The sequence below is a fragment of the Anomaloglossus baeobatrachus genome, chromosome 3 (assembly GCF_048569485.1).
Source record: "Anomaloglossus baeobatrachus isolate aAnoBae1 chromosome 3, aAnoBae1.hap1, whole genome shotgun sequence".
Lineage (NCBI taxonomy): Eukaryota > Metazoa > Chordata > Amphibia > Anura > Aromobatidae > Anomaloglossus > Anomaloglossus baeobatrachus.
The window spans coordinates 2,269,310-2,294,362 of NC_134355.1; the positions used below are offsets into that span (position 1 = coordinate 2,269,310).

General features: G+C 48.8%; 1 protein-coding gene across 1 annotated transcript in view; it reads right to left on the reverse strand.

Annotated features, from left to right (window-relative positions):
• Positions 1-5,873: 5,873 nt before the first annotated feature.
• The window catches only part of DNPH1 (2'-deoxynucleoside 5'-phosphate N-hydrolase 1), an 80,650-nt gene continuing 61,470 nt past the window's right edge, over positions 5,874-25,053 (reverse strand). Inside the window, exons 2-3 of the mRNA XM_075337901.1 lie at positions 13,107-13,289; positions 5,874-7,465 (exon numbers count right to left, since the gene is read on the reverse strand). Coding sequence (XP_075194016.1) covers positions 7,344-7,465; positions 13,107-13,289 — 305 coding nt within the window. The 3' untranslated portion in view covers positions 5,874-7,343. The remainder of the gene's footprint in view (positions 7,466-13,106; positions 13,290-25,053) is intronic.

The window sequence follows — 25,053 nt, forward strand, 5'->3', positions numbered from 1 at the left end:
GTGGATGGCCTGCGGGCCGACCAGATCCACAGCCACCCTCCTGAAAGGCTCATCGATGATGGGCAAAGATACCAGTGGGGCTTTGGGGCGTGGCCCCGCCTTCCCCACTCTCTTACAGATGTCACACGAATGGCAGTAGGCAGCCACATCGGCCCCCATTTTTGGCCAGTAGAAATGCTGGTTTAACCTGGCCTTGGTCTTAGCGATCCCTAGGTGTCTGGCCATCGGAATCTCATGTGCAATATGCAACAACTCTGTCCGGAACGGATAGGGTACCACCAACTGTCGGTCCCTGGGCCATGCCTCCGGTGAACCCTGCTGGACCGTGACCCGGTACAGCCGTCCTTGGTCCCAGACCACTTGCTCCGGGTCCGAGGGAGGCTGTGCCGCCTGCTCCTTAAGAGCTTTCAGGCTATCGTCAGCTTCTAACGCTGCCCGAAACCCCTGACTAGATGTGGCCAGAATCGACGAGACTGTCACATCTTCGGTCAGTACCCAGGGACCTGTGTCCTGGCCTCCACCTGACTCGGCTGCCACTTGGTCAGAAGGGGAAGAGCTATCGGACCTCCGGGAAGCCCCTTGGGTTCCAGCACTCCCACTGCGGGTGACAGCGGCCACAGCCGCTGCTACCGTGGATCGTGCCTGCTCCTCCTCCGCTCCTGACCAAGTCGCCGGTTCAGGCAGACCTACCTGGCTTCCTGACACCCCGGTTGTGGGGGAACCCTGCACTGAGATCTTACCTGGGAGCACTTCCGCTCCTGGACCAGCCCCAACCTCACCTGCCTGTTCCCCCCCTGCAGCAACAGAACCCCGCTGTGAAATCTCTGGGGACCCCACATTTGCTGTGGTAGCCCCCACCCCACACACTGGCTCTCCCCCTGCAGTACCCTGCTCTCTGCTGATCCCTGCAGAGAGCAACAGATCCCAGCTCACTGGCTGATCACTAGTAGAGGCATTGTCGCACCCCTCTCCAACCCCCTCCCGTCACAGCCGCAGCTGCGTGTGTGTCTAGGGTGTCTGTGCAAGCAGAAAAATCTGAGTTTCCTCCCTTCTCCCTTACATCAGGCATAGATAACACATTAACATTGTCAGGGGGTATGTCCGTACTGGCTGAAAGATCAGCCCTTGGGGATTCGGGGCCCTCAAACTGGGAGGTTATCTGCCCCAAATCTGTCCCAAGTAATACTTTGGCTGGAATCCGATCAGTTATCCCCACCTCCCTCACCCCTCGTCCTGCGCCCCAGTCCAAATAAAGGCTGGCGACGGTCAATGCCTCCAATCCCGGAGACAACAAGGGTTTTTCCGGGTTCCAAGTCTTGGGGGGACACCATCTCAGGCTGTACCAGTCACCTCAGCGGCGCAGTCTCGCGGTCATAGATCAGCCGACGATGACGGGTTGGAAGTTGTCCAGGGACCTACCACCACCCCCACCCACCATGGGCAGTGCCTGGAGAGGGGAGTTGAGGGGGACACCCCCTGCACTCTAGGGGCAGGTGGGGCAGTCGCAAAATTCATCTTACCCCCTCTCCAGGTGCTGCTGGCGGCCGCTCTCCTGGCCTCAGGGGCCTGATTGTTGGTGTAGTCATCTGCCAGGGCAGCTGTAGCCGTGGACCCCTTTTGGCTTCTGGTCTCGTGGAACTGCCCTGAGGATCTCCGCCAGTTCATCCAAGAGTTGCTCCGTGATGAACAAGCCCAGGATCTCCAGTCCGGTGGTAAGCTGCAGGCGTTGGGTCCAATGGTCGGCAGCTCGGGCAAGTGCCCGCCGGTGGTCAGCCCAGGAGTCCTTTGGTCCCTTCTCTAGGCTCCGGAACTTCTTGTGGTAGGACTCCGGAGTGAGGTTGTACTGTTGGATCAGGGCCCGCTTGATGGTGTCATAGCCCTGATCTGTCTCAGCAGGCAAGTCCCCAAGGATATCCAGGGCCTTACCCCTTAAACGGGGGGTCAGGTATTTGGCCCACTAGTCCTTGTCCAGGTGGTGCTGCCGGCAAGTCCGTTCGAAGGCAGTCAGAAAAGAGTCCAAGTCTCCATCCTTCTCCAGCACTGGGAAGTCCTCAACACAGACCTTTAGAAGTTTGGTGTCTCGAAGGTCACGGGTGGATGATGAGGGCTGGAGCTGAGCTAGCCGCAGCTGCTGGTCACGCTCTGCCTGTTGCTGTCGCTCTTCATGTGCTGCTTGCCGCTCCGCAGCCTCATGCGCTGCCAGACGCCCATGCTCTGCTATGAGTGTCTCGTAGGTATCCCGGTCTCCAGCTATAAGCCTGGCCAGGGCAGCTTGAAGGAGGGCCTCTGCACCTCTCAGGCTGGAGGGATTGGCAAATGGGGATCTGCGGCACGCTGCAGAGCCAGGTAATTCACTGTCCCTTTCAGAGCGGAGGACTGGCATCTGGCTCCCTGAGGACATTTGGGTGAGCTACTCCTCATCTTGTCTGGAAGTGCCAGGTTGTGCGATGTCCTCTGCAGAGCTGTTCCCTGGCGTCAGGCTCTTGGAGGGCTCGTGGACAACCTCCTCATCGTCTCTGGCCTGAGCATCGGCCATTCCTTTGGCTTTGCTCCTGGTGTTATCAGCCATTGTTGCAGACTTTGGTCACTGACACCTGATGCACCCACACACCCTACTGTATCTGCACTCTGACACTCTAGTGTTGGTCTGGTCTGAAGACCCCATCAGCCACAGCTGCTGCTGGCAGTCTTTAGTGTCTGGGAGTATGGGTTTCACACTCACACATATTATCTCGATCCCACCGCTGCCACCAATATGTCACGATCGGGGGGTAACCATCGGGAGTCACACCCCTCCTTTATTCCTCCCGACGGACAGACAGAGCACGTGACGCGCTCTCTAGCGCCCCTCTTATAGTCAGGCCAATTATGGAATTGCCCGAAAATAAGCAAAGAGGCCGCTATTCTCCTGTGCCGATGATTGAAGGGTTCCCGGTGAGAGCAGGGTATATATTCCCACGACCTCAGCGGACGGAATATATAAAAACCTCCTCCAATCTGCCCGGCTGCCCCACAATGATCCTTGGCACAAACTCGCTGCCACCAACCGATTTACGGTAACTATTAGCCGAACACACAGACGTGGGGTTCAAGATCGAGATAACAGAACAGCCCAAGATTAATTATATAATTTAATCAGCCTAAGGCACACTAGAAACTACAATATATACAATACGGAATCTACAGAATATATACAGTGCATAGGTCAGAGTACAGTTACGAGTAAAGCATGGTTTACAAACAGGCCTACAGTTCAAGCAGTTACCTTGTGCGACTGGCCACAGGGGGGCGCTGTTAGACCAGGTTTCCGGAACTCCCTCACAGGTCTTTCCCGACCAGACCCCCGAGCAAAGAACAAGCTAAAATGGCCGAACAGTATTTATCAATCCTGGCTTAATCCAAGTCCCCTCCTACCTTCGTGACCTCAGAGGGAAGCACTGCCACTCCCCGTGCTTTGAGTCAGAGTAATATTCCCAAGGGATTATTAATCATAACTTTGCCTGGGAACGTCGTAGGCGGACGCCAATGCTCTCATTTTGACAGTTATGAATTTAGCTGCAAAACGAGATGATTCATGACTTGTCTACTAGTTCCCCACTGGCCAATTATCACGCCTGGGGTACTTCCCAAGGTCCTACTCCCAAAAAAAGGTGTGCCAGCATCGTCCGCATGCGAAGACACCATTTTATTGGTTGCCGTATTTATCGGACGTACGGCTCGTGAGATATTAACCATATTTTACCAGAGTCGTTCTGGCTGGTGGCTTCCATAGCCTTATAATGAGATAGGAACTCCTGTTACAGGGTCACGGCAGGGGGTTATCCTGTGTCCATTGTTCACAGCTCATCTAATCTCCATATCACAGGAGATAGCCTTTTGGATGTGTTGCTGGGATGTGACACCTTCCCAGATGTTGGACATCTGAGAAGAAGAAGGGAGGGGGTACTACCACGGAGTGAGGAGAGCGGTTATGACTGGAAATCATAATTCCTCTTCATATCCCAGGATTTTCCTCACACTTACTGTATCTTCAAAAGCAGCTCTGCTCGCGTCTACATCTGGTGAGTATTATTTATTATAGTGGCATCATTTACTCCATGGCGCTTTACATGTAAAAAGGTGTACACGTAATAAAACAAGTGCAATACTCATGAACAATACAGGGCACAGACAGGTACAGGAGGAGAGATTGGAGCACAACCGAGCTTACTACTGAGATATGGAGCAGAATCGACTTTACTAAAGAGACAAGGGAGCAGAACTGAGCTTACTACAGAGATATCAGAGCAGAACCAAGCTACTACAGATATGGGAAAAAACACCAAAAAACTGAGCTGTAACAAATGTTCAATAAACATGCAACATTACAAGCATGTGAATTGCAGCCTCAAGACTAGAAAAAAACCAAGGAGAAAAATTGTAGGAAAAATACCCTGACTATAAATAAATAAATTGCAAGTGCTTAATAACAGGGTACTTAGTATATACATTTTTGCAAAAAGGTAAGAAGCTGTCTCACCTCGTCACGGTGTACCCATCTGAGACAGTCCCTAACCTACTAAAGTTAAAAACATATTCTGTACCTGACTTGTGTCATGTCAAAACTTCAATATGGATGGTAAAGTGGTCAGCTGGGTCCCAGATTAAATACACAGCAAAAAGTGAGAAGCAGGTAATTGTTCAGCTTCAGTATCAGGAGGGCTGCACCCCCAACTTGCATAAAAGCAAGATAACAGCTGACCACTTTACCATCCATATTGAAGTTTTGACATGACACAAGTCAGGTACAGAATATGTTTTTAACTTTAGTAGGTTAGGGACTGTCTCAGATGGGTACACCGTGACGAGGTGAGACAGCTTCTTACCTTTTTGCAAAAATGTATATACTAAGTACCCTGTTATTAAGCACTTGCAATTTATTTATTTATAGTCAGGGTATTTTTCCTACAATTTTTCTCCTTGGTTTTTTTCTAGTCTTGAGGCTGCAATTCACATGCTTGTAATGTTGCATGTTTATTGAACATTTGTTACAGCTCAGTTTTTTGGTGTTTTTTGTCTGTTATCTTGCTTTTATGCAAGTTGGGGGTGCAGCCCTCCTGATACTGAAGCTGAACAATTACCTGCTTCTCACTTTTTGCTGTGTATTTGATCTGGGACCCAGCTGACCACTTTACCATCCATATTGAAGGTTTGACATGACACAAGTCAGGTACAGAATATGTTTTTAACTTTAGTAGGTTAGGGACTGTCTCAGATGAGTACACCGTGACGAGGTGAGACAGCTTCTTACCTTTTTGCAAAAATGTATATACTAACTACCCTGTTATTAAGCACTTGCAATTTATTTATTTATAGTCAGGGTATTTTTCCTACAATTTTTCTCCTTGGTTTTTTTACAGATATGGGAGCAGAACTGAGCTTACTACAGAGATATCAGAGCAGAACCGAGCTTACTACAGATATAGGAGCAGAACCGAGCTTACTACAGAGATAAGGGAGCAGAACCGAGCTTACTACAGAGATAAGGGAGCAGAACCGAGCTTACTACAGAGATAAGGGAGCAGAACCGAGCTTACTACAGAGATAAGGGAGCAGAACCGAGCTTACTACAGAGATAAGGGAGCAGAACCGAGCTTACTACAGAGATAAGGGAGCAGAACCGAGCTTACTACAGAGATATGGGAGCAGAACCGAGCTTACTACAGAGATATGGGAGCAGAACCGAGCTTACTACAGAGATAAGGGAGCAGAACCGAGCTTACTACAGAGATAAGGGAGCAGAACCGAGCTTACTACAGAGATAAGGGAGCAGAACCGAGCTTACTACAGAGATAAGGGAGCAGAACCGAGCTTACTACAGAGATATGGGAGCAGAACCGAGCTTACTACAGAGATATGGGAGCAGAACCGAGCTTACTACAGAGATATGGGAGCAGAACCGAGCTTCTTACAGAGATATTAGAGCAGAACCGAGCTTGCTACAGAGATATCAGAGCAGAACTGAGCTTACTACAGAGATAAGGGAGCAGAACCGAGCTTACTACAGAGATATGGGAGCAGAACCGAGCTTACTACAGAGCTATGGGAGCAGAACTGAGATTACTACAGAAAGGAGGGAGCAGAACCAGGCTTACTACAGAGATAAGGGAGCAGAACTGAGATTACTACAGAAAGGAGGGAGCAGAACCAGGCTTACTACAGAGATATGGGAGCAGAACCGAGCTTACTACATAAATAAGGGAGCAGAACTGAGATTACTACAGAAAGGAGGGAGCAGAACCAAGCGTACTACAGAGATTAGGGAGCAGAACCGAGCTTACTACAGAGATAAGGGAGCAGAACCGAGCTTACTACAGAGATAAGGGAGCAGAACAGAGCTTACTACAGAGATAAGGGAGCAGAACTGAGATTACTACAGAGATAAGGGAGCAGAACTGAGATTACTACAGAAAGGAGGGAGCAGAACCGAGCTTACTACAGAGATATGGGAGCAGAACCGAGCTTCTTACAAAGATATCAGAGCAGAACCAAGCTTACTACAGAGATAAGGGAGCAGAACCGAGCTTACTACAGAGATATGGGAGCAGAACCGAGCTTACTACAGAGATAAGGGAGCAGAACCGAGCTTACTACAGAGATAAGGGAGCAGAACTGAGCTTACTACAGAGATATGGGAGCAGAACCGAGCTTACTACAGAGATATGGGAGCAGAACTGTGCTTACTATAGAGATAAGGGAGCAGAACCGAGCTTACTACAGAGATAAGGGAGCAGAACCGAGCTTACTACAGAGATAAGGGAGCAGAACCGACCTTACTACAGAGATAAGGGAGCAGTACTGAGCACGGGGAGTGTCTACAATCACTGCCCACACTCCCCAGAATTCTGCATCCTCCACACTGTCAGCTGTGTGAGCGCGGGGAGTGTCTACTATGGCTGCCCACACTCCCCAGCATTCTGCATCCTCCGCACTCTCACCTGTGTGAGCGCAGGCATTGTCTGACTTATGCTTTGTGGGACTATTCTTTTAGGAATAGAAGAACTGCGCAAGAGCGGCCCATGTGATGGACAGAAAACTCACTGACAATGCCCGGGGGCTTATTCCCGCAGGTTGTTATTTTTTTTTTAATGGACCATCATTTGTAATAGCTGTAAATAGTCAAAATATTTATTTACACATTTCCTGCTTAATTAAATGTATCCTTTATGATGGGAATATCCCTGTAAGAGAGAACACCTGTGTCCATTTCCACATCACATGAGGCGACAGATATGTTGCAGAGAGCGAGCGTTGAGTACAAACAGCAGAAATCGCTTTTATTATACTAATCAGTAACAGCAACATCACAAGGAGGGGAAAGTGATGCTGAGGTATTCACGAAGAATTCCCTCCACGTCCTGAGGCTCGTAATCTTTGACCAGTACTGAGCTTCCATTATCAGCCCCTCGAACCATGGCTGAAAGCACTGTAAGGAAAAGCAGAAACATCACAACAGTTAGATGGGAGCAAGCAACCAGAGGCCAGTGCGCTATACCGAAGCTCAGCATGAAGGCAGAGGCCAGTGCACTATACCGGAGCTCAGCATGAAGCCAGAGGCCAGTGCACTATACCAGAGCTCAGCATGAAGCCAGAGGCCAGTGCACTATACGGAGCTCAGCATGAAGCCAGAGGCCAGTGCGCTATACCGCAGTTCAACATGAAGGCAGAGACCAGTGTGCTATACCGGAGCTCAGCATGAAGCCAGAGGCCAGTGTGCTATACCGGAGCTCAGCATGAAGCCAGAGGCCAGTGTGCTATACCGGAGCTCAGCATGCAGCCAGCCAGAGGCCAGTGCGCTATAGCGGAGCTCAGCATGAAGCCAGAGGCCAGTGCACTATACCGGAGCTCAGCATGCAGCCACCCAGATGCCAGTGCGCTATACCGGAGCTCAGCATGAAGCCAGAGGCCAGTGTGCTATACCGAAGCTCAGCATGAAGGCAGAGGCCAGTGTGCTATACCGGAGCTCAGCATGATGCCAGAGGCCAGTGCGCTATACCAGAGCTCAGCATGAAGCCAGAGGCCAAGTGTACTATAGCGGAGCTCAGGATGAAGCCAGAGGCCAGTGCACTATACCGGAGCTCAGCATGCAGCCAGCCAGAGGCCAGTGCGCTATACCGGAGCTCAGCATGAAGGCAGAGGCCAGTGCACTATACCGGAGCTCAGCATGCAGCCAGCCAGAGGCCAGTGCGCTATAGCGGAGCTCAGCATGAAGCCAGAGGCCAGTGCACTATACCGGAGCTCAGCATGCAGCCACCCAGATGCCAGTGCGCTATACCGGAGCTCAGCATGAAGCCAGAGGCCAGTGTGCTATACCGAAGCTCAGCATGAAGGCAGAGGCCAGTGCGCTATACCGAAGCTCAGCATGAAGCCAGAGGCCAAGTGTACTATAGCGGAGCTCAGGATGAAGCCAGAGGCCAGTGCACTATACCGGAGCTCAGCATGCAGCCAGCCAGAGGCCAGTGCGCTATACCGGAGCTCAGCATGAAGCCAGAGGCCAGTGTGCTATACCGAAGCTCAGCATGAAGGCAGAGGCCAGTGCGCTATACCGAAGCTCAGCATGAAGCCAGAGGCCAGTGCACTATACCGGAGCTCAGCATGAAGCCAGAGGCCAGTGCACTATACCGGAGCTAAGCATTAAGCCAGAGGCCAGTGCGCTATACCGGAGCTCAGCATGAAGCCAGAGGCCAGTGCGCTATATCGGAGCTCAGCATGAAGCCAGAGGCCAGTGCACTATACAGGAGCTCAGCATGAAGCCAGAGGCCAGTGCGCTATACCGGAGCTCAGCATGAAGGCAGAGGCCAGTGCGCTATACCAGAGCTCAGCATGAAGCCAGAGGCCAGTGCGCTATACCGGAGCTCAGCATGAAGCCAGAGGCCAGTGCGCTATACCAGAGCTCAGCATGAAGCCAGAGGCCAGTGCGCTATACCGGAGCTCAGCATGAAGCCAGAGGCCAGTGTGCTATACCGGAGCTCAGCATGATGCCAGAGGCCAGTGTGCTATACCGGAGTTCAGCATGATGCCAGAGGCCAGTGTGCTATACCGGAGTTCAGCATGAAGCAAGAGGCCAGTGCGCTATACCGGACCTCAGCATGAAGCCAGAGGCCAGTGTGCTATACCGGACCTCAGCATGAAGCCAGAGGCCAGTGTGCTATACCGGAGCTCAGCATGAAGCCAGAGGCCAGTGTGCTATACCGGAGCTCAGCATGAAGCCAGTGTGCTATACCGGAGCTCAGCATGAAGCAAGAGGCCAGTGTGCTATACCGGTGCTCAGCATGAAGCCAGAGGCCAGTGCGCTATACCGGAGCTCAGCATGAAGCCAGAGGCTAGTGCACTATACCGGAGCTCAGCATGATGCCAGAGGCCAGTGCGCTATACCGGAGCTCAGCATGAAGCCAGAGGCTAGTGCACTATACCAGAGCTCAGCATGATGCCAGAGGCCAGTGCGCTATACCGGAGCTCAGCATGAAGCCAGAGGCTAATGCACTATACCGGAGCTCAGCATGAAGCCAGAGGCCAGTGCACTATACCGGAGCTCAGCATGAAGCCAGAGGCCAGTGCGCTATACCGGACCTCAGCATGAAGCCAGAGGCCAGTGCGCTATACCAGAGCTCAGAGGGCAGCCAGGGGCTAGTGTGCTATACCGGCACTCAGCATGAAGCCAGAGGCCAGTGTGCTATACCGGAGCTCAGCATGAAGCCAGAGGCCAGTGTGTTATCCCGGCGCTCAGCATGAAGGCAGAGGCCAGTGCGCTATACCGGAGCTCAGCATGAAGCCAGAGGCCAGTGCGCTATACCGGAGCTCAGCATGCAGCCAGCCAGAGGCCAGTGCGCTATACCGGAGCTCAGCATGAAGCCAGAGGCCAGTGTGCTATACCAGAGCTCAGCATGAAGCCAGAGGCCAGTGTGCTATACCGAAGCTCAGCATGAAGCCAGAGGCCAGTGCGCTATACCAGAGCTTAGCATGAAGCCAGAGGCCAGTGCACTATACCGGAGCTCAGCATGAAGCCAGAGGCCAGTGCGCTATACCGGAGCTCAGCATGAAGCAAGAGGCCAGTGTGCTATACCGAAGCTCAGCATGAAGCCAGAGGCCAGTGCGCTATACCAGAGCTTAGCATGAAGCCAGAGGCCAGTGCACTATACCGGAGCTCAGCATGAAGCCAGAGGCCAGTGCGCTATACCGGAGCTCAGCATTTAGCCAGAGGCCAGTGTGATATACCGAAGCTCAGCATGAAGCCAGAGGCCAGTGCACTATACCGGAGCTCAGCATGAAGCCAGAGGCCAGTGTGCTATACCGGAGCTCAGCATGAAGCAAGAGGCCAGTGTGCTATACCGGAGCTCAGCATGAAGCCAGAGGCCAGTGCGCTATACCGGAGCTCAGCATGAAGCCAGAGGCCAGTGTGCTATACCGGAGCTCAGCATGAAGCCAGAGGCCAGTGTGCTATACCGGAGCTCAGCATGAAGCAAGAGGCCAGTGTGCTATACCGGAGCTCAGCATGAAGCCAGAGGCCAGTGCGCTATACCGGAGCTCAGCATGAAGCCAGAGGCCAGTGTGCTATACCGGAGCTCAGCATGATGCCAGAGGCCAGTGTGCTATACCGGAGTTCAGCATGATGCCAGAGGCCAGTGTGCTATACCGGAGTTCAGCATGAAGCAAGAGGTCAGTGCGCTATACCGGACCTCAGCATGAAGCCAGAGGCCAGTGTGCTATACCGGACCTCAGCATGAAGCCAGAGGCCAGTGTGCTATACCGGAGCTCAGCATGAAGCCAGAGGCCAGTGTGCTATACCGGAGCTCAGCATGAAGCCAGTGTGCTATACCGGAGCTCAGCATGAAGCAAGAGGCCAGTGTGCTATACCGGAGCTCAGCATGAAGCCAGAGGCCAGTGCGCTATACCGGAGCTCAGCATGAAGCCAGAGGCTAGTGCACTATACCGGAGCTCAGCATGATGCCAGAGGCCAGTGCGCTATACCGGAGCTCAGCATGAAGCCAGAGGCTAGTGCACTATACCAGAGCTCAGCATGATGCCAGAGGCCAGTGCGCTATACCGGAGCTCAGCATGAAGCCAGAGGCTAATGCACTATACCGGAGCTCAGCATGAAGCCAGAGGCCAGTGCACTATACCGGAGCTCAGCATGAAGCCAGAGGCTAGTGCACTATACCGGAGCTCAGCATGATGCCAGAGGCCAGTGCGCTATACCGGAGCTCAGCATGAAGCCAGAGGCTAATGCACTATACCGGAGCTCAGCATGAAGCCAGAGGCCAGTGCACTATACCGGAGCTCAGCATGAAGCCAGAGGCCAGTGCGCTATACCGGACCTCAGCATGAAGCCAGAGGCCAGTGCGCTATACCAGAGCTCAGAGGGCAGCCAGGGGCTAGTGTGCTATACCGGCACTCAGCATGAAGCCAGAGGCCAGTGTGCTATACCGGAGCTCAGCATGAAGCCAGAGGCCAGTGTGTTATCCCGGCGCTCAGCATGAAGGCAGAGGCCAGTGCGCTATACCGGAGCTCAGCATGAAGCCAGAGGCCAGTGCGCTATACCGGAGCTCAGCATGCAGCCAGCCAGAGGCCAGTGCGCTATACCGGAGCTCAGCATGAAGCCAGAGGCCAGTGTGCTATACCAGAGCTCAGCATGAAGCCAGAGGCCAGTGTGCTATACCGAAGCTCAGCATGAAGCCAGAGGCCAGTGCGCTATACCAGAGCTTAGCATGAAGCCAGAGGCCAGTGCACTATACCGGAGCTCAGCATGAAGCCAGAGGCCAGTGCGCTATACCGGAGCTCAGCATGAAGCAAGAGGCCAGTGTGCTATACCGAAGCTCAGCATGAAGCCAGAGGCCAGTGCGCTATACCAGAGCTTAGCATGAAGCCAGAGGCCAGTGCACTATACCGGAGCTCAGCATGAAGCCAGAGGCCAGTGCGCTATACCGGAGCTCAGCATTTAGCCAGAGGCCAGTGTGATATACCGAAGCTCAGCATGAAGCCAGAGGCCAGTGCACTATACCGGAGCTCAGCATGAAGCCAGAGGCCAGTGTGCTATACCGGAGCTCAGCATGAAGCAAGAGGCCAGTGTGCTATACCGGAGCTCAGCATGAAGCCAGAGGCCAGTGCACTATACCGGAGCTCAGCATGAAGCCAGAGGCTAGTGCACTATACCGGAGCTCAGCATGAAGCCAGAGGCTAGTGCACTATACCGGAGCTCAGCATGAAGCCAGAGGCCAGTGCACTATATCGGAGCTCAACATGAAGCCAGAGGCCAGTGCACTATACCGGAGCTCAGCATGAAGCCAGAGGCTAGTGCACTATACCGGAGCTCAGCATGAAGCCAGAGGCCAGTGCGCTATACCAGAGCTCAGAGGGCAGCCAGGGGCTAGTGTGCTATACCGGAGGTCAGCAGGCAGCCAGAGGCCAATGCAGTATACCAGAGGACAGTGCGCTATACTGGAGATCAGAGAGCAGCCAAGGGCTAGTGTGCTATACCGGCGCTCAGCATGAAGCCAGAGGCCAGTGTGCTATACCGGAGCTCAGCATGAAGCCAGTACACTATACCGGAGCTTAGCATGATGTCAGAAGCCAGTGCGCTATACCATAGCTCAGAGGGCAGCCAGGGGCCAGTGCACTATACCGGAGCTCAGAGGATTGTGTGCTATACCGGAGGTCAGCAGGCAGCCAGAGGCCAGTGCGCTATACCGGAGCTTAGCATGAGGCCAGTGCACTATACCGGAGCTCAGAGGGCAACCAGGGGCTAGTGTGCTATACCGGAGGTCAGCAGGAAGCCAGGGCCCAGTGCAGTATACCAGAGCTCAGCGGGCAGCCAGAGGACAGTGCGCTATACTGGAGATCAGAGAGCAGCCAGGGGCTAGTGTGCTATACCGGAGCTCAGCAGGCAGCCAGTGCAGTATACCATAGCTCAGCAGGCAGCGGGCTATATCGGAGCTTAGCAAGAAGGCAGGAGCCAGTGCACTATACCGGAGCTCAGAGGGCAGCCAGGGGCTAGTGTGCTATACAGGAGCTCAGCATGAACAATTTGCATTCAGGAGTTACTTGTAAAATGTCAATTGAGAAGGCCTCACCTCGTCCACTAGACACTCGGAAAAGGCACAAAATCTTTTTCTTCATTGCCACCGCTCGACCCAACTCATATCCAACTCCAAGTGACGGTTGTGTCACCTCTGCCACCACCACATCCGCCTGTTGCAGCCAGGACACGTCTCTGTCATGAATGAATTTGTCTCCATCCTTCTGGGCATCCTCCCCTACAGACAATAACAACCGTCCATTATCACAGAAGGAAAAACCCTCATCATATCCTAGGCATAAAAATAACATTACCCCCATAGAGCAGAGGTGACAATTGTGGATGGAGACGTCACCAATGTGTGTATACAGTATACTGTATAATTATATATTACACACACACACACACACACACACAGACCATGCTGTACAGCAAGGAGACATGGGGGATGATGGAGATCACTGGATGGAGACGTCATCGATGTGCCTTGCGAAGGTATTCAGCCCCCTTGATTTTTTCATCTTTTTCCCACATTTCAGGCTTCAAACATAAAGATAAAATGTGAATGTTCTGATGAAGAATCTACAACAAGTGACAATTGTGAAGTTGAACGAAATTTATTGCTTATTTTAATCTTTTTTAAAAAATAAATAACGGTAAATTGGGGCGTGGAATATTATTCATCCCCTGTAAGTGAATCCTTTGTAGCGCCCCCTTTTGCTGTGATTACAGCTGCAGTCGCTCGGGGTATGTGTCTGTCAGTTTTGCACATGGAGAGGCTGAAATTCTCGCCCATTCTTCCTTTGTAAACAGCTGGAGCTGAGTGAGGTTGGATGGAGGCGTTTGTGAACAGCAGTTTTCAGCTCTTTCCACAGATTCTCAATTGGGTTCAGGTCTGGGCTGTGACTTGGCCATTCTAACACCTGGATACGGTTATTTGTGACCATTCCATTGTAGATTTTGCTTTATGTTTGGGATCATTGTCTTGTTGGAAGACAAATCTCCCCAGTCTCAGGTCTTTTGCAGACTCCAACAGGTTTTCCTCTAGAATGGTCCTGTATTTGGCTCCATCCATCTTCCCATCAATTTTAACCATCATCCCCTTCCCTGCTGAAGAAAAGCAGACCCAAACCATGATGCTGCCACCACCATGTTTGATAGTGGGGATGGTGTGTTCAGGGTGATGAGATATAACATATCGTTTGACATTGTGCCCAAAAAGTTCGATTTTGGTTTTATCTGACCAAAGCACCTTCTTCCACATGTTTGGTGTCTCCCAGGTGGCTTGTGGCAAACTTTAAACAACACTTTTTATGGATATCTTTGAGAAATGGCTTTCTTCTTGCCACTCTTCCATAAAGGCCAGATTTGTGCAGTGTAGACTGATTGTTGTGCTATGGACAGACTCTCCCCCCTCAGCTGTAGATCTCTGTAGATCATCCAGAGGGATCATGGGCCTCTTGGCTGCATCTCTGATCAGTCTTCTCCTTGTGTGAGATGACAGTTTGGATGGACGGCCGGGTCTTGGTAGATTTGCAGTGGTATAATGCTCCTTCCATTTCAATATGATCGCTTGCACAGGGCTTCTTGGGATGTGTAAAGTTGTGGAAATCTTTATGTAACTTCTCCACAACAGTATTACGGACCTGCTTGTTGTGTTCCTTGGATGATGGAGATCACCGGACAGAGACGTCACTGATGTGTTTGTGTATATCATGATTATATAAAGCTGAGTGTATGTGTAACGCCTGCCTGAATCCATAGGCTCAGACTGGCTGTAATGGACAGGATAGAGGAAAGCCGCTCACAAAAGCAGGACCCGAGAACCTGAAACCCTTTAACTCCTATACAAGGATTTGGAATTACACAGGGCCCTGGAGATCACTACCTGTGGTAGGCTGCAGTCCGATGAGAGTAGTCGTCAGGCAGAGTCAAACAATGAAATGCAGAACGGACAGATTCAGGCAGGTAAGGACGTAATCAAAAAACAAAGCAGAGGTCAAATACGGATCGGGCAGCGTGGTACATAAACAGCAGGCAGGAGGGTAGTCAGAGAGCAGGCCGGGGTCAAAGCAGGAATTAATAATCAGAGCAGGGGGAATCATAGTCTAGCAGGAATACAATCTATATCTGGCAAGGGCCAGCAGACAGAATAGGGGATAAAAAGGGTGCAGTGTCTTCCCATTGGCTGAAGCTGAATTGTGACAACCGCAGCTGGAAGACACACGCCACCTACAGGTGTAGTGGTACTGCAGTCGTACTGCAGGCACCAGGAAAACCCAGCCTAGTGGATGAGCGGAGCCTGTACCCGCCACCGACTCTTCCCCCATCACCAGCACAGTCCACAGCGGGAATATGACGGCACCTGGTCACTGTAGCAGAAGTTGCAGGAGTGGACTCTGGTGAGGACGTGACAGTATGTATGTACAGTTAGGTCCAGAAATCTTTGGACAGTGACACAATTTTCGCGAGTTGGGCTCTGCATGCCACCACATTGGATTTGAAATGAAACCTCTATAACAGAATTCAAGTGCAGATTGTAACGTTTAATTTGAAGGTTTGAACAAAAATATCTGATAGAAATTGTAGGAATTGTACACATTTCTTTACAAACACTCCACATTGTAGGAGGTCAAAAGTAATTGGACAAATAAACCAAACCCAAAGAAAATATTTTTATTTTCAATATTTTGTTGCGAATCCTTTGGAGGCAATCACTGCCTTAAGTCTGGAACCCATGGACATCACCAAACGCTGGGTTTCCTCCTTCTTAATGCTTTGCCAGGCCTTTACAGCCGCAGCCTTCAGGTCTTGCTTGTTTGTGGGTCTTTCCGTCTTAAGTCTGGATTTGAGCAAGTGAAATGCATGCTCAATTGGGTTAAGATCTGGTGATTGACTTGGCCATTGCAGAATGTTCCACTTTTTAGCACTCATGAACTCCTGGGTAGCTTTGGCTGTATGCTTGGGGTCATTGTCCATCTGTACTATGAAGCGCCGTCCGATCAACTTTGCGGCATTTGGCTGAATCTGGGCTGAAAGTATATCCCGGTACACTTCAGAATTCATCCGGCTACTCTTGTCTGCTGTTATGTCATCAATAAACACAAGTGACCCAGTGCCATTGAAAGCCATGCATGCCCATGCCATCACGTTGCCTCCACCATGTTTTACAGAGGATGTGGTGTGCCTTGGCATGTGCCGTTCCCTTTCTTCTCCACACTTTTTTCTTCCCATCATTCTGGTACAGGTTGATCTTTGTCTCATCTGTCCATAGAATACTTTTCCAGAACTGAGCTGGCTTCATGAGGTGTTTTTCAGCAAATGTAACTCTGGCCTGTCTATTTTTGGAATTGATGAATGGTTTGCATCTAGATGTGAACCCTTTGTATTTACTTTCATGGAGTCTTCTCTTTACTGTTGACTTAGAGACAGATACACCTACTTCACTGAGAGTGTTCTGGACTTCAGTTGATGTTGTGAACGGGTTCTTCTTCACCAAAGAAAGTATGCGGCGATCATCCACCACTGTTGTCATCCGTGGACGCCCAGGCCTTTTTGAGTTCCCAAGCTCACCAGTCAATTCCTTTTTTCTTAGAATGTACCCGACTGTTGATTTTGCTACTCCAAGCATGTCTGCTATCTCTCTGATGGATTTTTTCTTTTTTTTCAGCCTCAGGATGTTTTGCTTCACCTCAATTGAGAGTTCCTTAGACCGCATGTTGTCTGGTCACAGCAACAGCTTCCAAATGCAAAACCACACACCTGTAATCAACCCCAGACCTTTTAACTACTTCATTGATTACAGGTTAACGAGGGAGACGCCTTCAGAGTTAATTGCAGCCCTTAGAGTCCCTTGTCCAATTACTTTTGGTCCCTTGAAAAAGAGGAGGCTATGCATTACAGAGCTATGATTCCTAAACCCTTTCTCCGATTTGGATGTGAAAACTCTCATATTGCAGCTGGGAGTGTGCACTTTCAGCCCATATTATATATATAATTGTATTTCTGAACATGTTTTTGTAAACAGCTAAAATAACAAAACTTGTGTCACTGTCCAAATATTTCTGGACCTAACTGTATGTCCGCTAAAGGAATCCGCACCGTTGCAATTACAATCACAAAATTTTACACAGACACCTCATGTGACTCAGGAAACATCATAGATTATGTTGTGAGAAGAAAATTTAACCCCGCACTTTACAGTTATTTTTCCAAAAAACCTGCTTACTTTAAAGTCAATGGAGCTGGGAGCCACAGTGCAGCCAGAACTTCAAAAGAATGCTGGCATGTCACAATACAGCCAGGGAAAGAGACAGAGACACACAAAGACAGTAACGAACAGAGACAGACAGAGAAAGAGTCAGAGAAAGACAGACAGGAAAAGAGACAGACAGATACAGACAAGGAAAGAGACAGGCAGGCAAAGAGACATACAGGGAAAGCTACAGACAGACAGATGCAGTCAGGGAAAGATACAGACAGAGATACACAGAAAGACACAGACAAGGAAAGAGACAGACATACACAGACAGACAGGCAAAAAGATATACAGGGAAAGCTACAGACAGATGCCGTCAGGGAAAGAGACAGAGAAACAGACACAGACAGAAAAAGAGATAGACAGAGAGACAGGGAAAGAGACAGAGAGACATATAGAGACAGAGAGGGAGACCAAGACAGACAGACACTGGGAGAGAGGGACAGTGGGAGAGAGACAGTTACTATCCCCGACAACTACACCTAGTATATACTGTATATAGTGTGTCCACCCATATCCTGTCCACCGCCATTAACTTGAGAACGGCGGCAGCTATAGGCATAGAAGTGGTGTCTAGTTATAGTAAAGTAGCCATGCGCTATGCAATGAAACCACCTATAGAGACACCTGGTGGAAAACAATGGAGTTAGCATTTTTATCTCGAAAACGGAACGGGATAGAGAAAAAATTGAATTACAAAGTTGTAGGGCCTCATCAATTCAATAGGAATCCACACCTTCCATACAAAAATGCTATGATTAGAACGTGTAAAACTCACAAGGCTGCGGACGGGAAGCGATACCTCATGGAGACCTTCCTACAAGTCATTGGGTATGGTGGCTGCGTGGAGTGGCCTCCACGCTCATCTGACCTGACCCCATTGGACTTCTTTCTGTGAGGTCACATCAAACAGCAGGTGTATGTGACCCCTCCACCAACATTGCAGGACCTACGAAGATGTATCACAGATGCTTGTGCAAAAGTGTCACCTACCATATTGCACAATGTGCAGCAAGATACAGTATGCTGTGCAGAGTCCAGATGTGCATTGCAGCTGACGGGGGCCACTAATGAGCGCCATATGCGTAACCAGCATTCAATGTTTTGGGGGGGAAGTCATGGGTTTCATATCATAGCATTTCTGTATGCAAGGTGCCAATTTGTATTGAATTGATGGTGCCCTACAATTTTTTAATTCATTTGTTTCTCATCTCGCTCCGTCTTCGAGATAAAAATGCTAACTCCGTTGTTTTCCACCAGGTGGCGCTATAGATGGTTTCATTGTGTAGCGCATGGCTACTTTACTATACCTAGACACCACTTCTATGCCTATAGCTGTCGCCGTTCTCAAGTTAATGGCGGTGGACACACTGTATATACAGAGACATATATATGTCTAATATATAAAGCTGAATGTGTGTGTGTATGTGTGTGTGTGTATGTCCAGTATTGGCATCTGCACCGTCGCAGCTACAGCCACAAAATTTTGCACACTCACACTTCTGGACCCCGAGAGCGTCATAGGCTATGTTTCGAGGGGAAATTTTAACCCCGCTCTTTACAGTTATTTGCCAAAAAACCTGCCTCCATTAAAGCGAATGGAGCTCGGAGCCACAGTGCATCCAGAACTTCAGAAGAATGCGCAGCCACGTCCTTATATGGAATGTTGGCGTGTCACAATGCAGCCAGGGAAAGTGACAGACAGGGAAAGAGAGGGAAAGTGACAGACAGGGAAAGTGACAGACAGGGAAAGTGACAGATAGACAGACGGGGAAAGAGATAGATAGACAGACGGGGAAAGAGATAGACAGACGGAGAAAGAGATAGATAGACAGACGGGGAAAGAGATAGACAGACGGGGAAAGAGATAGACAGACGGAGAAAGAGATAGACAGACAAAGAGAGAGAGAGACAGAGAGATATATACAGAGGGGGAGACAGACAGAGAATGGGAGAGAAACAGAGAGACAGTTACTATCCCGGGCAGCGCCGGGTGCTATGTTGTGAGGCGAAATTTTAACCCCGCGCGTTCCAATTTACCAATCAATTTTGCCCCTATCTACATAATGGGGAAAAAGTTAAATGAAAAGTGTTGGGGGCAAATTGACTACTGCCAGATGTGAACAAGGGGGACTTAAAGAACGAGAGCGATGGTGCCAAACAGTATATACCGTACAGTTGCTAAGGTGGGGCCCCGACATGGGATACACACCACACTCGGGGATATGAACACACACACACACACAATGCGCCACACACTACCACGTGCTTGAACACATATACCACCCTCAGCACACATCTCACCACACATACACCAACCTCACCACATAATCACCCTAAACACACACAAGTCTGGTACATATACCGCCCTCAGCACACATCTCACCACACATACACCAACCTCGCCACATAATCGCCCTAAACACACACAAGTCTGGTACATATACCCCCCTCAGCACACATCTCACCACACATACACCAACCTCGCCACATAATCACCCTAAACACACACAAGTCTGGTACATATACCACCCTCAGCACACATCTCACCACACATACACGAACCTCGCCACATAATCGCCCTAAACACACACAAGTCTGGTACATATACCACCCTCAGCACACATCTCACCACACATACACGAACCTCGCCACATAATCGCCCTAAACACACACAAGTCTGGTACATATACCCCCCTCAGCACACATCTCACCACACATACACCAACCTCACCACATAATCGCCCTAAACACACACAAGTCTGGTACATATACCGCCCTCAGCACACATCTCACCACACATACACCAACCTCGCCACATAATCACCCTAAACACACACAAGTCTGGTACATATACCCCCCTCAGCACACATCTCACCACACATACACGAACCTCGCCACATAATCGCCCTAAACACACACAAGTCTGGTACATATACCACCCTCAGCACACATCTCACCACACACACACCAACCTCACCACATAATCGCCCTAAACACACACAAGTCTGGTACATATACCACCCTCAGCACACATCTCACCACACATACACCAACCTCGCCACATAATCACCCTAAACACACACAAGTCTGGTACATATACCACCCTCAGCACACATCTCACCACACACACACCAACCTCACCACATAATCACCCTAAACACACACAAGTCTGGTACATATACCACCCTCAGCACACATCTCACCACACATACACCAACCTCGCCACATAATCACCCTAAACACACACAAGTCTGGTACATATACCACCCTCAGCACACATCTCACCACACACACACCAACCTCGCCACATAATCACCCTAAACACACACAAGTCTGGTACATATACCACCCTCAGCACACATCTCACCACACACACACCAACCTCACCACATAATCACCCTAAACACACACAAGTCTGGTACATATATCACCCTCAGCACACATCTCACCACACATACACCAACCTCACCACATAATCACCCTAAACACACACAAGTCTGGTACATTTACCACCCTCAGCACACATCTCACCACACATACACCAACCTCACCACATAATCACCCTAAACACACACAAGTCTGGTACATTTACCACCCTCAGCACACATCTCACCACACATACACCAACCTCACCACATAATCACCCTAAACACACACAAGTCTGGTACATTTACCACCCTCAGCACACATCTCACCACACATACACCAACCTCACCACATAATCACCCTAAACACACACAAGTCTGGTACATTTACCACCCTCAGCACACATCTCACCACACATACACCAACCTCACCACATAATCACCCTAAACACACACAAGTCTGGTACATATACCACCCTCAGCACACATCTCACCACACACACACCAACCTCACCACATAATCACCCTAAACACACACAAGTCTGGTACATATATCACCCTCAGCACACATCTCACCACACATACACCAACCTCACCACATAATCACCCTAAACACACACAAGTCTGGTACATTTACCACCCTCAGCACACATCTCACCACACATACACCAACCTCACCACATAATCACCCTAAACACACACAAGTCTGGTACATTTACCACCCTCAGCACACATCTCACCACACATACACCAACCTCACCACATAATCACCCTAAACACACACAAGTCTGGTATTATCCTTCAAAAATAAAAATCTGATTAATAAGCAGCCAAACTACAAGAACAAATGTACCACATAGGAAATCCGGCAGCTGTCAGTCACATGACCTGTCTATATGTGTATGTGTGAGCTAATATATACTGTCAGGGGGAGGGTTTTCTGTTGCCTGGAGATTTATCAGGCTGCCAATAGCAACCAATCACAGCTTAGCTTCTATTTTGCTACAGTTAATTAATCTGAGCTCTGATTGGTTAATATAGGCAACAAAGGACATTCTCAGTATGTGTGAGGTCATAGGATGTTAAATCTGCGTGGAATATCTGTAGTGTTGAAATATATGTTGTGAAATGCTTCTATGAGCTTAGTTTTTGCCTTTTAATAATTACATTTCTATCTATTTGTTTTGTAGTTTGTGTGCAGAATAAATTTTTGTGAATACATTCTATTTTGTTAACAGCAGTTATTAACCCGGGCGAAGCCGGGCAGTACAGCTAGTACATATATATATATATATATATATATATATATATATATATATATATATATATATATATATATATATATATATATATATAACACATATCTAATATATAAAGCTGAATGTGTGTATGTGTGTGTGTATGTCCGGGATTGGCATCTGCACCGTCGCAGCTACAGCCACAAAATTTTGCACACTCACACTTATGGACACCGAGAGCATCATAGGCTATGTTTTGAGGGGAAATTTTAACCCCACGCTTTACAGTTATTGACCAAAACACTTGCCTCCTTTAAAGCGAATGGAGCTGGGAGCCACAGTGCAGCCAGAACTTCAGAAGAATGCGCAGCCACGCCCTTATATGGAATGTTGGCGTGTCACAATGCAGCCAGGAAAACAGACAGACACAGACAGGGAAAGAAACAGACATAGACAGGGTAAGAGACAGACACAAAGAGACACACAAAGAGACAAATAAGGAATAACGTTTGGAACACCATTCTAAGTCTGAACTGGGTACAAGAACCTAAAAAAAAAAATCACTATATGGAGAGAAGGTATGCACACCAGTGACTATGCAAGGGGAATACATGTAATAGCAGAAACTGCTGTGTGAATACTGACATGAAAAATCCAATAGCTATATGTAAGAATTAAAATGTGAAAAATGGAACCTGCATTACTGCCATGCATATATGAATAAAGATAAAGATTTTTCATGTCAGTATTCACACAGCAGTTTCTGCTATTTCATGTATTCCCCTTACATAGTCACTGGTGTGCATACCTTATCTCCATATAGTGTAATTTTTTAGGTTCTTGCACCCAGTTCAGACTCAGAATGGTGTTCCAAACGTTATTCCTTATTTGTTAGTAGTTTTTCATTTGTGAACCCTCCCCACTCACACCTATTGCCAATCCACATTATACGCATAAATAGCCTGGGTCTCAGCTTCCCATACACGGTAAGTTTTTTAACTGCATGAGAGGACACACACAAGCTAGGGACCCCAACGTAGAGAAATACTTTGGCGCAGTTTTGGGGCTCTATTGCATTGATCAATCCAGTAGCTAAATTTCTCTTGATTCATATGTTCATGGCAGTAACGCAGATTCCATTTTTCACATTTTCATTCTTACATATAGCTATTGGAGTTTTCATGTCAGTATTCACACAGCAGTTTCTGCTATTACATGTATTCCCCTTACATAGTCACTGGTGTGCATACCTTCTCTCCATATACAGACAGAGACAGATTGAGAGGGAAAGAGACAGACAGGGAAAGAAAGAGACAGACACAGACAGGTAAAGAGACATAGAGACAGGCACAGGGAAACAGACAGACAGGGTAAGAGACAGACAAAGACGGGTAAAGAGACAAAGAGACAGACACAGGGAAAGAGACAGAGGGAAAGAGACAGACGGAAAGTGACAGAGGTAGATAGACAGACAGGGAAAGAGATTGAGACAGACGGAGAAAGAGACAGAGACAGTAAGAGACAGACAGGGAAAGAGACAGACAGACAGACAAAAATAGAGAGACAGAGAGATATATACAGAAGGGGAGAAAGACATAATTACATTTATATCTATTTGTTATGTGGTTTTTGTGTGCAGAATACATTTTTGTTAATACATTCTATTTTGTTAACAGCAGTTATTAACCCGGGCGAAGGCGGGTAGTACAGCTAGTATGTACAGTGCCTACAAGTAGTCTTCAACCCCCTGCAGATTTAGCAGGTTTGATAAGATGCAAATAAGTTAGAGCCTGCAAACTTCAAACAAGAGCAGGATTTATTAACAGATGCATAAATCTTACAAACCAACAAGTTATGTTGCTCAGTTAAATTTTAATACATTTTCAACATAAAAGTGTGGGTCAATTATTATTCAACCCCTAGGTTTAATATTTTGTGGAATAACCCTTGTTTGCAATTACAGCGAATAATCGTCTTTTATAAGACCTGATCAGGCCGGCACAGGTCTCTGGAGTTATCGTGGCCCACTCCTCCATGCAGATCTTCTCCAAGTTATCTAGGTTCTTTGGGTGTCTCATGTGGACTTTAATCTTGAGCTCCTTCCACAAGTTTTCAATTGGGTTAAGGTCAGGAGACTGACTAGGCCACTGCAACACCTTGATTTTTTCCCTCTTGAACCAGGCCTTGGTTTTCTTGGCTGTGTGCTTTGGGTCGTTGTCTTGTTGGAAGATGAAATGACGACCCATCTTAAGATCCTTGATGGAGGAGCAAAGGTTCTTGGCCAAAATCTCCAGGTAGGCCGTGCTATCCATCTTCCCATGGATGCGGACCAGATGGCCAGGCCCCTTGGCTGAGAAACAGCCCCACAGCATGATGCTGCCACCACCATGCTTGACTGTAGGGATGGTATTCTTGGGGTCGTATGCAGTGCCATCCAGTCTCCAAACGTCACGTGTGTTGTTGGCACCAAAGATCTCGATCTTGGTCTCATCAGACCAGAGAACCTTGAACCAGTCTGTCTCAGAGTCCTCCAAGTGATCATGAGCAAACTGAAGACGAGCCTTGACATGACGCTTTGAAAGTAAAGGTACCTTACGGGCTCGTCTGGAACGGAGACCATTGCGGTGGAGTACGTTACTTATGGTATTGACTGAAACCAATGTCCCCACTGCCATGAGATCTTCCCGGAGCTCCTTCCTTGTTGTCCTTGGGTTAGCCTTGACTCTTCGGACAAGCCTGGCCTTGGCACGGGTGGAAACTTTCAAAGGCTGTCCAGGCCGTGGAAGGCTAACAGTAGTTCCATAAGCCTTCCACTTCCGGATGATGCTCCCAACAGTGGAGATAGGTAGGCCCAACTCCTTGGAAAGGGTTTTGTACCCCTTGCCAGCCTTGTGACCCTCCACGATCTTGTCTCTGATGGCCTTGGAATGCTCCTTTGTCTTTCCCATGTTGACCAAGTATGAGTGCTGTTCACAAGTTTGGGGAGGGTCTTAATTAGTCAGAAAAGGCTGGAAAAAGAAATAATTAATCCAAACATGTGAAGCTCATTGTTCTTTGTGCCTGAAATACTTCTTAATACTTTAGGGAGACCAAACAGAATTCTGGTGGTTTGAGGGGTTGAATAATAATTATTGACCC